A 15,803-nucleotide genomic window follows, 5' to 3' on the forward strand; every position below is an offset into this window, starting at 1 on the left:
AATCGGCAGCAAAACAGGCCAAGGGGCCTGGAAAAGCAGCCAAATCAGGTACTAAGTCTTCAAAAGCGTCACAGAAGCTGTTAAAGGGACATTCAGGTTCGGGTAAACGGAACCTGGCGAAAGGACCGCCTGAACTTTCACTTAAAAGTCTTATGTCTGGACCGTCTACAGGTAAGCCCCATGGGTCTCCATATAGGTCTTCCAAGGGTAAGGACGGATCGAAGGGACTGTCAAAGACTTCTAAGCGTTCTGGGCTGCCTGGAAAAAAGCATGTTTCTTCAGGATCTAAGGGCAAGAGCACTTTTGAAAGGGCTGCAAGTCTAACTGAACTGACACTGAAATATGGAGGGAAGTTTAAATTGAAGAAACCGTTTCTGAAGGCAGCTGGAGAACCGCCGTTGGATCACATAAACACTTATGGTGCTTCAGAACCCGAGACTTTCCGTTGTGTTAAGTCACCTATTAGAGATAACATTCTGCGTCTTAACCATGGACTCGAGAAGGTGCTCTTTTCGCCTGGTGTGCATTTCTTTCAGGATCCTAGAACTCGAAGGTACAACTTTACGCCTTACTTGTCTAATATCGTGAAGTACGAAGAGTTTGACTTTGATAAGGTGCCTGGGTTCATCTCTGCATCCGAAGATAAGAACCTTTTGGCGATGGCATCCAAAGAAGGTGCAAAGTACTTGTCTTCGACGTCTTCAATGACGCAGACACTTTCAAAATTCTACCTCTTTCTTAATGGGTATGATCCAGACCCAGAGGCTGAAAACTGTGAAAAGAGGTTCCCATTCCCCAGGTTCACCAAAACCTTCAGAACGCTTCCAGCGTCACTTATCGTGCTGCCCAAGGACATGAGATCGAAATCAGAGGATGCAATTTATTCAGTTACGCCAGATAAGTCTTCTGATATTGAGCATTTGCTTAGTGCCATGGGTCATTGCTTAGAGACATTGCTCACCACCGACGAAGAGGGCTTCAAAAACTATCTTGTAAATAATCCAGGAGTCCCTAACGAGTCAGCAGAGCAGGAGTATAATTACAGTTCCTATGGCAAGTTCATCATGCGTTCGCAGCTCGACTGTTACAACCCAAACCTTCCCAATGGCGGATCATTTGATTTGAAAACTCGTGCTGTTTGTGCAATTCGCCATGATTCGTACCCGCCAGCACCTAGCAACTACCAGATTTGGCGTAAGGAAGGCGAATACGAATCGTTTTCCAGGGAATACGACGATTTAATCAGAACAGGAGCGCTTTTGAAGTACTGTTTCCAAGCTAGGATTGGCCAGATGGACGGTATCTTTTTGGCATACCATAACATCAAGACCTTCTTTGGGTTCGAGTACCTCCCCCTAGAAGAAATCGACCGTGTGTTCTTCAGCAACATACGAGTGGAACGCAGATCTCGTCAGGACAGAATCGAAGAAGGCCGCAATACACCACCCGACGATAAGCTTCCAAGCCATGTTGCCCAAGTCCAATTTAAAGCTTCTTTGGATATATGGGCAGCTTTGATGGATAAGGTTATCAACGACTTGAAGCGGAAGGGATACAATAAATGCCCCTTTAGACTTAACGTCACGGTGAAAGACTCGAGTCTCTTTGTCTACGCCGTGCCACTCACGCCCGAGTTGGAAAGAGAAGTGCAAAAGTTCCTGAGAAACTTTAAAACGTCGTTCCGCCATGACCTCACGCCAGACGAAAGGAGGCAGAACATTATCCATTTTCTGGAAGAGTTGGATAAGCTCGACGAAAAGCTCGTTACCGATGTTCCCCTTCTCGCCTACCAAGTCCGTGCCCGTCACTCTTTCGACAACTCCGACGTTGTAGGACGTCATCCATACCCTCAATCCTCCCAGCAACCATGGAAGATTGGTTACAGCATAACACCATACCGTCTGGCCCAAGACGCCTACGTTGACTACAGTAAGACCATGAAGAAGGTGACAGATCTACTCCGGCTCAGGGCAGAACCTGACGAGGTGGATGAATCACCTCTGTTTATTGACGTTCTTCGTTACTTTGGCGAAGTGGGACAACAACGTCAGGACCAGTGGAAACAGCACGAGAAGAAGTTTACGAAGAATCATGCCGAATCTGGAGCACCACGAGACTCTGGTGCACTTGGTGAGGGAAAAAAGTGAAAAATGTGAGTGGGGAGATTGATCCGGTGGAAGGGGAAGGAGTGACTAATCACAGCCAGTGTGTTGGAAAAGAGGCATGTACAGGGTTTTGGTTACCTGGCGGGGGATGCAAAGTGATGTTATGTTGGTTGTTGCCATGAGATCCCTACGCCCGGGACCAAATTGTCCACTTTTCTTTTCCCTCCTTTGCTCCTATTTGACTCACTGCCGGTTATCCGAGCAGCACTGTTATCTCATATCCTGCATACCTGACGTCACATGGAGTAACTCATCTCAGTGTAACAATGCCATCACAAGGTGTGTACTGCAGGTAGGTCGCCTCCGCTAGCCCATTTCGGCAGATTCACGCCAAATGTCCACAGTTAATCCGAGCAGAAGCCTTTTTTTTTTTTTTTTTTTTTTTTTTTTTAATTTCGCAGCCAGTCCGCATCGCCGAACTGGCCACCCATAAAACCACCAGTGTTGCCAGATCAGAAAAAAAAATCAATATCGTCCCATCTTCTTTTTTCCAAGCAAAACAACATCCTTTATTATGGAACTTTCGTTCTCCCAAATACGACCTGAGTTGAGCATGAAGCCCTCTCTCAGCCCCAACACTTCCAACACCTCCCTTAACCTGCTTTTCTCCAAGATTGAAAACTCGCCGCTAACTTCCCTTACTTCGTTTACCTCGTCTACAACTCCAGCAACGTCTCCAGTTTATGATGTTCCGCGTGCTGAGGATGTTTCGTCGCTTTTACGTAAAAGAGTCGAGTCCAAGACGTTGGTGATGCTTGTGGGTTTGCCTGCTTCTGGTAAATCTACTGTTTGCAAGCAGTTGTCGTCGTTTTTGCAATCCAACGACTACAAGTGCCTGATCTACAACGCTGGTAACGTGAGGAGACTGCTTCGCAGAACCTTCTCTGATGCTGACTTCTTCAACCCAGATAACGCTGCTGCCCAAGAACAAAGGGAGCAGTTTGCCGCTATCGCTATGGAACAAATGCTTGAGGACTTCAGAAACAACAGAATCAACGTTGGGTTCTTGGATGCCACGAATACTACGCGCAGACGTAGAGACAAGATGCTTGATATCGTTAGAAACTGTGATGTTTCTTTCTCCAACGTGATTGTCTTGGACATCTCGTGCACTGACGAGCGTCTTTTGGCGTACAATGTCAACGGCAAGACTGCCAATGGCGACTACTCTGGTCGTTCTGTGGCAGAGGCTATTGCTGACTTTAAGCAAAGGTCTTCTCATTACTACAAGGTGTACGAGGCCATTAGTCCACAAGAGTTGGATCAAGCTAGCGACGTGATCTCCACGTATATCAGCATCCAGAACGCCAAAAACACAAACAGCTACAGCATCGTTTCCAAGAAACTGAGTGACGAGGTTGAAGATTTGTTTACGTCATTCGCTGGTAACTACTACAAAATGCATGGCGAGAGGTATCACGCCGCCGTGGACTCGTTCTACAAAATATCACAACAAGCATAAGATGCCCTGGAATGGGCGAGGGAAGGTTAAGGTTTTACAATTATTTTGGTTTTATTGGTTATTGGTTTATAGATTCATAGATAAGGTCCCATAGGCAGAATTCCTAGAGTTCAAGGTTGGGAAAAAAAAAATATTTTATCATTAAACTATAATGTAGATTGGAAGAGCCCTTGAAGCATCTGATGTAATGCAAAGGTCACAGTTTTGATGTATTTTATCGGCACCGGCTGTTATGTGACTCTGGGTTTCTGATGGCTAATCATTCATCGGTCTATGGTAGTTTTCCATGCATTCCTGTCTTTTTTTGTTCAAACGAATGGCGTGCTGGGTAGTGAGCGGCTGTGGATTTGGTTGGCTGTCCTTCAATGGCAACGGCTCACCGTTTTATGACTCCCCAAGTCCTGGAATGCTCGAAGTCAAGTTCCTCAAACCAGGCACAACGTCGGAGTCACGCAGGTATTTCCCTCCAATAGAGGCTGCTGGCGTGTCTTCCAAAACGGCATTCACGTTGTTGTTAACACTGTAGTACCACGCACCGTTCTTATCGTTGGTGTATGGTGGATCCTTGAATGCTCTTGGATCGTTTGGTCTTGCTCTGGACCAGAAACGAGCAGATCTGTCGTTACCGGCAGAACACAAGATATGGCCCAAAGGATGGTACTCCAAGGCGTGAATGGCTTTCTCGTGAGCATATGGAATTCTGTGAACAGCGTCAATGCCCTTTCCACGAGCATCTTGATCGGTAGAAATGTACTTATCCAAAATGTAATGGGCCATAGAACCGTCGTAGGCACCCGTGGTGAGGAGACCAGCGTGAACAGGGTGCCATTCAACACTGGAAAGGTCAGCCTCCGCATCACGAATCACCACAAAGTCAGACATGGTACGTAGATCGAAAACACGGCACGAGCGGTCTCTGGAGACGGACGCTAGGAGTCTATTTGTACCGACTTTCTGGAACTTCGTTTTCATGACGGTATTCTTGAATCCGTGTAAGGTAGTAACGCACTCGGCAGACCTAGGGTCCCAGAGCTTAATAAGGTTATCTTTAGACCCTGTAACGACCAAGCCCAAGTTTGGATGCCAATCAGCACACTTGATATCCCAGTGGTGGCCTGTAAGTGTTCTTTCCTCCTGGCCATTATTAAAATTCCATATCTTGGCCAGAGAATCGTCCGAGCACGTAAGAAACTTTGTATCGTTTGGCGAAAACGCTATATCTCGAATAGCATCTGTATGTGCCTTGACAATATTGACGTTATTAAAATTGGGCTGCCAGTACTTAACCAACCCCTCCTGGTCTCCAGATAGAAGCCATTCATCGTCGTGTGAGTACTTCAACGCAAGCACCGCCAGATCGTGTGCTTGCATGATAGTTTCGAAATTAAACGTCATACCGTTCCAAACAGTAAACTCTCCCGAATGCGAAGCCACCACGAGTCTTCTTCCCTCAGGCGTCCATTTCACCGTATTGATCGAATGTTTAGCCTTATTCGAAGACAAATGCACAAACTTCAGCTGCACGTCAAGCACCGCCGGGTTCGTCCTCATCCTATCGCCCTTATACGCCAAAGCAGGAAGCAAGTCTATAAGGTACGACGACTCAGGACGCACCTCACCGATAGAGTACTCGGTATCGCCCATCGACTTTCGAAGGTAATACCGGCCCATCGAGTTACCATGGTCAAGCGCACGTCTATGGATGCCCTTCTTTTCCTGCAGCTGGAGCTGCTGGTCTATGTTTTGTTGGTACCGCAGCGCCATGGTTGGAGATGGAGGTTGGTGGTGGTTGGAGTTGGAGTTGGTAGTTGGAAAGTGTTGATGATGAGTGCGCACTATGTAGGGAAGAAGAGGTGGAGAGGTGATGGAGAGAAAGAGGATGGGAGGAGGTGGGAAAAGGGGGTTATTTGGAATTGGGTGTTTACGATGTTGGTTTTGGATTTTTTGGTTCCTGGAGGAAAGGTTGGTTTTGGTGGGGGCTGGTGGAATGGAGGTGGAGGAAGTAATGGCTGCGAAATGGACTAAGTAGAGGTGGTGGATGGACAGGAAGATGACAGGGTATGTAGGGAGGGAAGGGGCATTTCTTGGCTGCTTTTGAAGGGCTTTCGTTGATTTGAGTGGCTTTTTCTGGTCGTTTGGAGTGGAAAGGTTGGGTATTCTTGGGCACTGGACCTATGAAGGTAGTAACACGGGAGGTCTTGATAGAGGGAAGGCTTTTTGGGTAAATGGGCTGTGGTTTACGGTAAACAATATTGGCTGGGTTTAGTGGTAGTGGATTGAAGTGTTCTTAGGCTGGGTACTCTGTAGTTTTTGGGATATATGACCTAAGAGGTACACTGGCACCATTTGTGGACAACTTCAATCGCAATTTGCATATCAGCATTCAAAGTCATTGACTCCCTTTTATTTTGTTTATTTCCTGTTTCTTGAGCTGTGAATTTGATAAATTACGCTTCCATTAGGAGGGACATCAGGTTACTTTATGCTTCGATTGGTTAAGCTTATGGATTGGCCATGCGATGCTTCCCTCAACACTTGACTCTGCGCCAAATAGCAAACATCTTTCAAAACAAGGATTTTCTTATAAATAAGAGATGCACATTTGGCTACTCTACCCTTCCGTCCATTTATAGCACCTGCTTCAGAGACTGGTTTGTGTCACTTTCGACCTTTTTCGCAGCCAAACTGATGTCCAACCTAAAGCTACACTACAGCACACGAGGCATAAAATGGTTGATTTGAGACTGTCGTCTTGTCCCTGGGCCCTCTAAGGATGACTAGAAAAATAGAATATGGCGAATTACCCTTCTTGAAAATGTAATAACTATACATATGTGCTTGTAGACCCCACAAGAGGCGCATCAGAAAAGTGAAAGTTAACCCCCAACAAGTAACACTTTGGCCTTACGTCTTCCCAGTCTATTTTCTGAATAGACTAGAACAATTCCCCTTGATGCTAGACAGGTAGAAACTGTGGGCCCACGGTGCAACTGTGGATTCTGGGCACGTGACTTAATCAAAACTAAAGGTCCAATTCTCCCAGCCAAATGTCCAAAACCATCAAATTAAAGAACATAAATAGACTTCCGTGATCTTTAGCTTCCTTCCTGACCCCCTTTTCTCCCTTAATTCTACGTGGCTGGGCTGGTTATCCGACTTTTTCAAATCTCTTCACGTGATCCATCCCACGTGCGCCACCGTTATGCGGGGCCTATTACGGCTCCAATTACCGATTGCTTATTCCAAACCAACCTTCTTTTCAAATATGGTCGCTATCTACTATCACGATAACCTAGACACTCCTGAAAACTTCACCGAGGACCACGACTCCGGCGTGCCGGTCCCTGAAGACAGATTGGCCGAAATCGGCGTCTTCTACAGGTACATTGATAACTTGGAAGACTTGGAGCAAGTTGCTAAGGACAGAGACTACAAGAACAGAGACCAGGTTTTGCTCAACTTGGATACTTTCAAAGGTGACCAGAGTGCGTTTGACGCCAAGATGGCCCAATTCTACAAGGAGCACTACCATGAGGATGAAGAGATCAGATACATCTTAGATGGAGAGGGTTTCTTTGATGTCAGAGACCCTGAGGACAGATGGATCCGTGCTAAGCTCAACAAGGGCGACTTGTTGGTATTGCCTGCTGGTATTTACCACCGTTTTACTTTATCGAAGAGACACCAGAATGTGAAGGCCATGAGACTCTTCAAGGATGAGCCTAAATGGGAGGCTATCAACAGAGACGAGGGTCGCCAGACGGAGGCCCGCTTGGACTACTCTAGGTCTGTTAGCAGTGCTGCGTAAGCGGCCTGGTGCTGTTTTATGTGTAATATAAGGGAAGGAATAAGAGTACGACGATGTAGTTAACGCAAGAAGCTGCCGCCAAGAGGCAGCTTCGTTTGGCCTTTCCAGCACTAATTCTTTAACCCTGAATTTATGCTCCACTGTCCATCTTCAATTTCTATTTTTCACTCCACCTCTTAATCTACATCTCTTCATGCTACACCGTCTCATGCTACCCTTTCATTAACGTCTATAAGCGAAGTTTCTGGGACACTCACTGTCTCACAACCTTGACCTTGTTTTTCTTGACCCACTCGTCCATCTTCTTTTTCGTCTCCACGAGCTCTTTCTCAAGTGCTTCCTTGGACGCCTCGAGCTCTTTCTTCTCCTCGTCTAGAAGCTTGATCACATCGTCCACGGTTTTTTCAACCAAAACTCCTCCAATCATCTTGAAGCATTTACGGTCACCTCTTTTTTCAGGTGGAATGCTGGAGAGTGTATTGTCCACGATACCGTGTTCTTGGGCCTGGGACGTTATGGACGAAAGCTGTGTTTGCAATTCTGTGAGGGCTTCTTGGAAATTGTTGTATTGGAGCTGGAGAGCTTGCGTTTTCTGCTCTTCTGATATTTTGTCCTTTTGTTCAGCCATGGTTTGGGGTTTCTGGTGATCTTTTGGATGCTTCTCGTTGATACTACTTAGTACTTTTCACTGGCGGTGAGGTCACGTGCGCACAGTTCGAATTTTCGATCTTGTCTTTACTCCCCATGAATTTTGTATCTATGTAGTTACTTCTTTTCGGTGGTCTCTTCCTTCTTGGTCGCTGGCTCAACCTTGGCCTTCAGCGAAGTCTCGGGTCTCTTTTCGCCAATGTACAAGAAGTTCATCACGAACAAGAACCAGGCCACAACCACAGTAGCGAAACTGACCATGTACATCCACGAGTTAGGAATGTCCCAGGAACGCTGGTACTCGTCGTTGGCCAAGTGTCTGACAGTAACGACACGGCTGTCCTCAATGAAGGTCAAGCCTGGACGCTTGTAGTCCAACTCGAAAGTGAACATACCATGGTGGTCTGGAGTAGTGAAGTTGACGAAGAAAACGGTCAAGTCATTCTGGCCATTTTCAGTAGAAGAGCCAGGACCCAAGGCAGTCATGTTCAAGCGCTGGTATGGGTCCAACATCTTGAAAGACAATTGCACGACATCTTCTTCGGAAGCAGGAGTATAAGGAATCCACTTACCGCGCTTCCATTCAGAAATACCAGCAGTGTAGACAACGTCGTTCTTGATTCTGTACTGGGTACGGTTAGACTGGCCAGGCTCGTCGGCCTTGTAGTGCTCGACGAACTGCAACTTCAACACGCCCTTCTCCTGGAAAGTCCATCTAACCAATTCCTCGTTGAGCAATTGTTCAGAGCCAACCCAGGCAATACGGGCACTGTTCAAACCCTGGAAAGAGGCAGCCAAAAAGCCCTGCTCACCCAAAGTCCAAGTTTTCTCGGCGATCAACGCAGCATCCTTAGTGCTAGCAGTGTAAGAGGTCTTAGGGGCCTTCACAAGAGGAAGAGCAAAGGCATTGTTGCCGACCAAAGCGGCAGTGCCCTTGTATTCGTCAACCTTGACCTCGTCAATGATTCTTGGTTCCAAGACATTGTCTGAGCCCACAGAAAGCTTGTTGAAGTGGTCGCCCACCACGAAACCCTTAGGAGCAGGGTAAATGTCAGCCTCGTTCAAGAACAAACGGACGTTTTCAGGCAACCCGTTTTCAGCCGACAGCACAGCCAAAACATTGCCGCCCTTATTGAAAAACTCAAGCAACTTGAACTTATCCACGATTCCAGTAGCAGCAGCGCTTCTCTTGGAAGAAGGCAACAACACCAAATGGTGGTAAATGGCGTCCTCGCCCAAAAACAACTGGGCAGCGTCATCGGCATAATCCACAAAACTCACCTTAAAGTGCTCTTGCAGCTCCAAAAGCTGGCCCACACTGACATCTTCAGGCAGCGTCAACGAAGCGTCGTACATCACCAAAACCTGCCTGTCGGACCAGGAAGCCGAGGAAAGAGCCAATGCAGACGAAAGTAGTAAGAATAGCGCGGTTAGCGAGAACCGGGCCTGGAAGAACATGGTAATTGTTGGTTTTATGTGGGATTGGGGTTGGGAAGAGTCTGGATGGGTTTTCAGGTAATCTGGAGGTTTTCAAGGTTGACGTGTGCGGACTATGTGCAGGAACGTGTTTGAGAGGCGTTGACAGGGAGGAAGTGGGAGGCCCTGAATGGGTGGGGAGATGAGTGAAGGAGGTTGTTTTATGGGTATGTATTGGAGGAGTGGTTTTGATGATTCTGAGGTTCTTTTTTTGGCTCTTTTTGGGCTGTTGGGGAGTTTTTAGTGGACTGTGGTGCTGCGAATTGCAGCCAAAGTATAGAGAAAGAGGAAGGATAGTTTTGGGGCCACAGGAAGGTAAAACAGTGAAGGTAATTATGTATAAGTGGATTGTTTTTTCTCTTTTGTTAATTAAGAGAATTTTGGCTAGCTAGGGAGGGTTTTGGTGGAGATAACAGTGGGTGTAGTGGAACTGGAGTGGCTGCGAAAAGAGGGAACACGGTTGAGTAAGTGCTATGGATAAGGATAATGAACGGGAAGGTTATGCAAAGTAGACTCTTATATTTTATGAGTCCTTTGCCAGGAAGTAGCGTATTTCTCTGAGGAGGGTGCTGTTCTTGGAAACCAGGCTGTACTCTTATTTGGTAGGTCATATCCAACTCTGCCAACGCCAGACCATCATACCATTTTGCTGTAAATAGCATTTTTTCTTTTCTTAGCAAGGGAACTGAAATATCTACTTTTTGAAGACTTACCCTCTTTCATATTTCTTTCTTTCTCGTGAAATTCTTATCCTTTGTGTATTCATCTATTTATTCTGAGTATTTAAGTCAGATTCACAGTGACACCACAAATGTCAAAACTCACGGGCCTCCCAAAAATCAGAAAAGCATAAGAACAGTCTCAGATGTGTTAAATAGCCCCGGGAGAAACCCCTTCTTGAACGACGACTTCAGAATCATGCTTTTAAACGGCGTACGGGCCCACCGTGATATCGCTGAAAAGACCTTCATTGCTTAATGAAAGGAAGGTAATCTTAAGGTATGAATATCATGGTGAGCTTACTCCTAATTCTCTACCAAAATATGAAATACTCTTTTGAAGGGCTCCATCGTGGGTGGAAACAAAGCACTACCAGTTGAAGTAAGCTGAAACCTGAAACCACGTCAAGTGACCAGAAACGCCCAACAAATGACCCCTAACGTGCCAAAAGAAACTTCAATATACTACCGTTACGCCAGTAAACACAACAAGGCCACGAGGAGTAGCCAGAGAATGTGTGGAATGTACCAGAATATGCAACAATGCACGATAAACACGCTTCTCGAAGCACCTGGAAACAAGCGGAGAAGGGGAGAACAAAGAGCAGGCTTTGAAGGTGATTTCACTTCTTCTTCGGGATGCCTAAGGAAGGAAGGGTTGGATGTAGCTGAAGATATTGGCTCTTTTCGCAGCCATCCATATAGACCAGGATGAGTACTCCAGTAGAGAACAGAGTGTTGTTAAAAAGAAAAAATAGACCAACAAAGAAGTTATCAACCCTAGAACACCTCTTAGTTGTCCAATCCTTGACCTTCCTTAAAATTCACCAACTCTCTAAGACCACTCCAGACCAACTGCTTAAGTATGGGGACTTCGCACCCATTTTTCACCTCATCAACCTCCACTCTTTCTTCAAACCACAAAACGCCATGATCAAAATCAAAGTCGAGTTTCTCGGCGGCCTCGATATCATCTCCAACAAAGTCAGAGAACACCGCGTGTCGTTGCCCTTGGAAGAAGGCGAGGCGACAATGAAAGATGTCATTGAGCACATCACCAAGACCATCATTGCAGATGAGAAGGATATCCCTGTGTTTCTTGAGGAGGGGACGGTGAGACCGGGGATATTGGTTTTGATTAACGATACGGACTGGGAGCTTGAGGAGAAGGAGGAGTATGTGGTGGAGTCTGGCGATGTGTTTACGTTTACGTCGACGCTTCATGGGGGATAGCCGGCCGAGTAACGATAGCCGAGTGATGGCCGAGTGAAACGAGGCTATCGACGAGGCTATCGACGAGGCACGATGCTATAGAACGCCTATTACGATACCTCATAGTTCAGAAGACGAGGAGAGCTACTAACAGCCTCTCAGGCATGAATCCTCCTGATGCAACATCCCCCCAGTCTCCAGGTCCTACATTTTGAGGAGAACCGTCCCAGATTAATCTATAAACCATAAAAGCCTAGCACGACGCCTAGTAAGGCACGATATGACATCCCAAAAGGCCCTGGCCGGGCCAGTCGGACGTGGGGACCAAAATAAGCGTTTCCTTATTCTGTCCACGGAGCACATCCACCACAATCTCCTTCCCCACGCTATTTTTCACTTTATTTCCCACAGCACTCAACTTGTTGTGGTTGCCAGCATGCACATCGCCTCCAAATAAAACAATCTTATCATTCTCCTTCAACCCAGACTTTTCAGCTGGACTGCTGCCAGCTACACTCTTCACCAACGCAAATGGAATAATGCTCGATGGTGGAGCCCGTGTGGTTTCATTTCCAGCACTTTCAGCACCTGGAGCTCTTTGTAGCTGCTTGACCAACTGCTCCTCAAGAAGACCCAAAATGCACTTATGGTCGTTTCGTAGACGAATGATCTTGGTACGGATGAGTCTGACGGTCATCACGTCAACGTCGCTTCGTGGGAAACCATCCACCACAAGCGGCAGCTCCATATCACAATTGCAACGGTGCTTCAATGTATCAAAGAGGGAAGAGAGTTGGAACTCTACTTCTTGTTTGACCTCGGCTAAACGCTTATAGTCCAACCTGGCGAGCTCTGTGTGGTTGTAATCACTAACATCGATATTGAGACTCTTCATGAGGCCTGAGAAGGCGTCATCTTTGTTTTCAATGGTCATTTGGAGGAGTAATGGCGTTGGAGGGTTGATGGCGGCGGCAAATCAGCTTGTATAGGGTGGGTTGTAAACCCGTACACCAGCTTACCCCAGGTCGTAAAGCCCTCCGTCAATTCCCCTAATTTTGGATGGTTTGGGGTTCTGGAAGTTTTGGTGGATTTCTAGTATGGTTAAGGTTATGGGTGACGCTTTTGAAGCTCGCTGAGAGCTTGTGTGTGGCGTTTTCTGCCCATTTCAGCTTAACTATGGCCCATCGCTCAGAACATATGCTTTTGGGCTCCACCGGCAGAAAAGCCTTGAAAAAGCCGATTTGCCGGTTTCCAGGGGCCCTCTTTGCTTGATCTGGTCCTTTTTGGTACCCCCTTCACCTTCCCTTCATCGGTGATGTTCAGTTACTTCTAGGTTTGGCTGCGAAAGGACCGTCTACGACAAGAAACGACAATACAACCTATCCTGCTTGGTTTCTTACCCTTTACGAGCCCCCATTGACCCACCACTTCAAACAGTACGGCTTACGAGGTTTGTATTACCCACGGAGCCACCAAGAAACGGCGTTTTTCCGTCTTTTCGTATATCAGCACCCATTAGGAAAGTACTCCGTCAACCAGTGGAGAAGAACAAAAAACGGTGAATGAATTCCGTCCAACGGCACTCTTACATCATGAAAAGGTGCTTCCACGGAAAAGGAAGATCCCTATAGTACAAATACCCTTTAAACTTAAGGTTTAGCCTAGGCTCAGGAACAACATCTTAGGACATCCAAACGTCATCGTTCTCAAAGCGGAATACCCATTCGGCACTGAATCCGGGGCATTCAGGATACACTTTAGCCTTGTAAGGGAATAATGGCCCTGGGTTGTCCTGATCAGGGAATTAGCGGTGGAAAAGAGCACATCCTTGAAGGATCCACATTCAAAGGACCGTATCCACAAACCAGCACCAGCCAAGAAGCCCAAAAGCATCCAATGATGTCTAGAAAAATACAATAGACAAGGTTAGTCAAATCAAGGAAAATGCAAATGGGAACCCAGAACAAGAGAAAAAGAAAAAAGGCCGTGTCGGCTCATACAATAGATATCTACCGATAAGGCGGTAGGTGAAACCCTGGTAGTTAAAGGCCCGTCTTGGCCCCTCTCTCCATCGAACCAGTGTGTGGCTCTCTTCCTGTCACGGCTTGATTCTCGGGTGCTTTCACTTTAGGCATGGCATCATGTGGCTTTTCACTCGTACTTGAAATAAGCACAGCCGGTAAAAGCCACTGGATCACCAAGCCCCGGTTGAAAATTCTTCTTCCCAGCCTCGTTTCAGATAGAGCAGAAATTGAAAGAAAACGAAGAAAACAAAGAGGAAGAACCATCAATTGTCTACCACCGCCTCGTCATGGCCTACACCTCTCCAGTATATCATGTGTATCACTATCGCTATAAAAACCAGCCCGCTGGCGTACCGTTCCCAATACTTCCCAACACTTTCCCATCTTTCTCCTTTCTCTACCTCCCGTATTGACCACACAGAACTGCTCTGGAGTGGTCCACTTGTCGCTGGACTGCCTGTTCCAATTCGTATAAATACCGCTTGAACGCTTCGAGCGCCTGCTCGTCGATTGCCGACTCAGAGCATCTCGGCTGGGTCATTTTTGTATTTTGGGGTTTTTGGGGGAGAATAGGAAAGTGGGATTTGCTGTGTTTATATACTTTTCGGGTTTGGCATTTTGCAACCATTTACGAGACCCCGGAACAAGACGTCATAGAGGTGCAGTGAACGTCTTGCGTGCAGGAAATATGCCAGGCTTAGCCAGGGGGATTGCTACTACTTAACTTTTTTTCTACTATTTCACATTCCCCTCGGTACTGCATACTATTTACGAACTTTCCTAACCTCGTAATAGAATAGGGGAGGTTTCACGGGCTGATCATTCAGGCCTGGGTGATCGGCAGGGGCAGAGGGACGAGTTTGATTTGGGGTATTTGACTGGGAAGGCTTCGGGGACGAGGAATTGAGAGCGCTTGAGGAGTTGGGGAAGTTGGAATTTTTTTGAATATTGGTCACGTGACTCGTCACCCTCATCACATGACGTCCCACGTGCCGATCCATCTTCAAGACATTGCGGCACCGATTGCAAAACCACACGTGACCTGCCACTGCCAAAAGCTCCAGAACCTATCCAATGGCCTGGATTAGTCAAGGCTCTTCTCCCACCTATTCCCCATGATCTCGCTTTCCCAGGAACATATAGACCATTTGAACCAGACCTTGGTCCATCTCTCGCCCCAGGAGGTGCTCCAGTGGGCCGCCGTCACCTTCCCTAACTTATACCAAACCACAGCGTTTGGCCTTACTGGCTTAGTAATCCTTGATATGATCTCCAAGACGAAACCAGTGGATCTTATCTTTATTGACACCTTGCATCATTTCCCACAAACCTACGAGCTTGTGGAGAAGGTCCAGAAAAAGTACCTGCCCAAGCTTCATATCTACAAACCACTGGAAGTGGGAAACGAAGAAGAGTTTGCCAAAAAGCATGGAGACTCGCTCTGGGAGTCCAACGACGATTTGTACGATTTCTTGGTCAAGGTGGAGCCTTCCCAGAGAGCATACAGAGAGTTGGGGGTGAATGCAGTGCTTACTGGACGTAGAAAGTCCCAGGGCGGCTCCAGAGCAACGTTACCAGTGATTGAGGTGGAGCAGCTGAGCGGAATCATTAAGATTAATCCATTGTGGAACTGGGATTTTGCCCAGGTGAAGGCGTACATCACGGAAAATGCCGTTCCATATAACGAGTTGCTCGATTTGGGGTACAAGTCCATTGGCGACTGGCACCTGACGGTGGCTGTGGCTGATGGAGAGGACGAGAGGTCGGGCAGATGGAAGGGCAAGACCAAGACCGAGTGTGGAATCCATGAAACGTCCCGTTTTGCTCAATATCTTGCCAGCTCGGGCTCTGCCTAGAGTTAGAGCTAGAGGTGGTAGAGAACAGGAAAGAGCTGTATTGTGGGCTTTTTGTTAATGGAAAACGGAAACAGAGCAGTTGCAGTTGCTTATGGGCGGTTTTTTGGGTGTCTTTGTGGCGGTTTATGCATCTTCTCCTCCTGGTGCCATTTCTTAGTTCTCCACTGCTAGACATTACTGGAGGCAAAGAAAGGCGTACTGGCCGCTAGTAGCGGGCCGGTAGAACCACGCCAGGTATAATAGCATGATTATAGAAGACAGATTATATTTAAGATATGGTATGGAGTGTAGAAGCAGTTAGATTGGTAATTGGAGCTGCCATGGCAGTTACAACATAATAATACCTCTTATCATTTGTCTCCTCTACGCAAATCTAAAACAACGTTGATTTGCCTGGCGTTGGATTGCTGTTGGTTGCTTCATCTATAAGTAC

At 46.9% G+C, this 15,803-nt stretch overlaps 9 protein-coding genes across 9 annotated transcripts; 5 read left to right on the forward strand and 4 right to left on the reverse strand. All coding sequences in view use genetic code 12, as the record gives it.

Moving 5' to 3' along the window:
• Positions 1–152: 152 nt before the first annotated feature.
• PET127 (Pet127p) lies at positions 153–2,147 on the forward strand (the record flags this gene model as incomplete). Its single annotated transcript, XM_025484402.1, has 1 exon — positions 153–2,147. The coding sequence occupies one exon, from the start codon at positions 153–155 to the stop codon at positions 2,145–2,147; it is 1,995 nt and encodes a 664-aa protein (XP_025342617.1).
• A 532-nt stretch (positions 2,148–2,679) lies between these two features.
• Positions 2,680–3,627, forward strand: CXQ85_000664 (6-phosphofructo-2-kinase; the record flags this gene model as incomplete). Its single annotated transcript, XM_025484403.1, has 1 exon — positions 2,680–3,627. One exon carries the CDS (start codon positions 2,680–2,682, stop codon positions 3,625–3,627), a length of 948 nt encoding a protein of 315 aa, XP_025342618.1.
• Positions 3,628–4,011: 384 nt separating this feature from the next.
• On the reverse strand, positions 4,012–5,391 carry CXQ85_000665 (cleavage polyadenylation factor subunit; the record flags this gene model as incomplete). Its single annotated transcript, XM_025484404.1, has 1 exon — positions 4,012–5,391. One exon carries the CDS (start codon positions 5,389–5,391, stop codon positions 4,012–4,014), a length of 1,380 nt encoding a protein of 459 aa, XP_025342619.1.
• A 1,501-nt stretch (positions 5,392–6,892) lies between these two features.
• Positions 6,893–7,435, forward strand: CXQ85_000666 (acireductone dioxygenase (Ni2+-requiring); the record flags this gene model as incomplete). The annotated part of the gene is made up of 1 exon (XM_025484405.1): positions 6,893–7,435. The coding sequence occupies one exon, from the start codon at positions 6,893–6,895 to the stop codon at positions 7,433–7,435; it is 543 nt and encodes a 180-aa protein (XP_025342620.1).
• A 253-nt stretch (positions 7,436–7,688) lies between these two features.
• CXQ85_000667 (tubulin-binding prefolding complex subunit) lies at positions 7,689–8,063 on the reverse strand (the record flags this gene model as incomplete). The annotated part of the gene is made up of 1 exon (XM_025484406.1): positions 7,689–8,063. One exon carries the CDS (start codon positions 8,061–8,063, stop codon positions 7,689–7,691), a length of 375 nt encoding a protein of 124 aa, XP_025342621.1.
• A 137-nt stretch (positions 8,064–8,200) lies between these two features.
• Positions 8,201–9,541, reverse strand: WBP1 (dolichyl-diphosphooligosaccharide-protein glycotransferase; the record flags this gene model as incomplete). The annotated part of the gene is made up of 1 exon (XM_025484407.1): positions 8,201–9,541. The coding sequence occupies one exon, from the start codon at positions 9,539–9,541 to the stop codon at positions 8,201–8,203; it is 1,341 nt and encodes a 446-aa protein (XP_025342622.1).
• Positions 9,542–11,208: 1,667 nt separating this feature from the next.
• CXQ85_000669 (ubiquitin-related modifier) lies at positions 11,209–11,511 on the forward strand (the record flags this gene model as incomplete). Its single annotated transcript, XM_025484408.1, has 1 exon — positions 11,209–11,511. One exon carries the CDS (start codon positions 11,209–11,211, stop codon positions 11,509–11,511), a length of 303 nt encoding a protein of 100 aa, XP_025342623.1.
• A 244-nt stretch (positions 11,512–11,755) lies between these two features.
• On the reverse strand, positions 11,756–12,424 carry CXQ85_000670 (uncharacterized protein; the record flags this gene model as incomplete). The annotated part of the gene is made up of 1 exon (XM_025484409.1): positions 11,756–12,424. The coding sequence occupies one exon, from the start codon at positions 12,422–12,424 to the stop codon at positions 11,756–11,758; it is 669 nt and encodes a 222-aa protein (XP_025342624.1).
• Positions 12,425–14,629: 2,205 nt separating this feature from the next.
• MET16 (phosphoadenylyl-sulfate reductase (thioredoxin)) lies at positions 14,630–15,370 on the forward strand (the record flags this gene model as incomplete). Its single annotated transcript, XM_025484410.1, has 1 exon — positions 14,630–15,370. The coding sequence occupies one exon, from the start codon at positions 14,630–14,632 to the stop codon at positions 15,368–15,370; it is 741 nt and encodes a 246-aa protein (XP_025342625.1).
• Positions 15,371–15,803: the final 433 nt, after the last annotated feature.

This window comes from Candidozyma haemuli (assembly GCF_002926055.2).
Source record: "Candidozyma haemuli strain B11899 chromosome Unknown A_2014730914, whole genome shotgun sequence".
Lineage (NCBI taxonomy): Eukaryota > Fungi > Ascomycota > Pichiomycetes > Serinales > Metschnikowiaceae > Candidozyma > Candidozyma haemuli.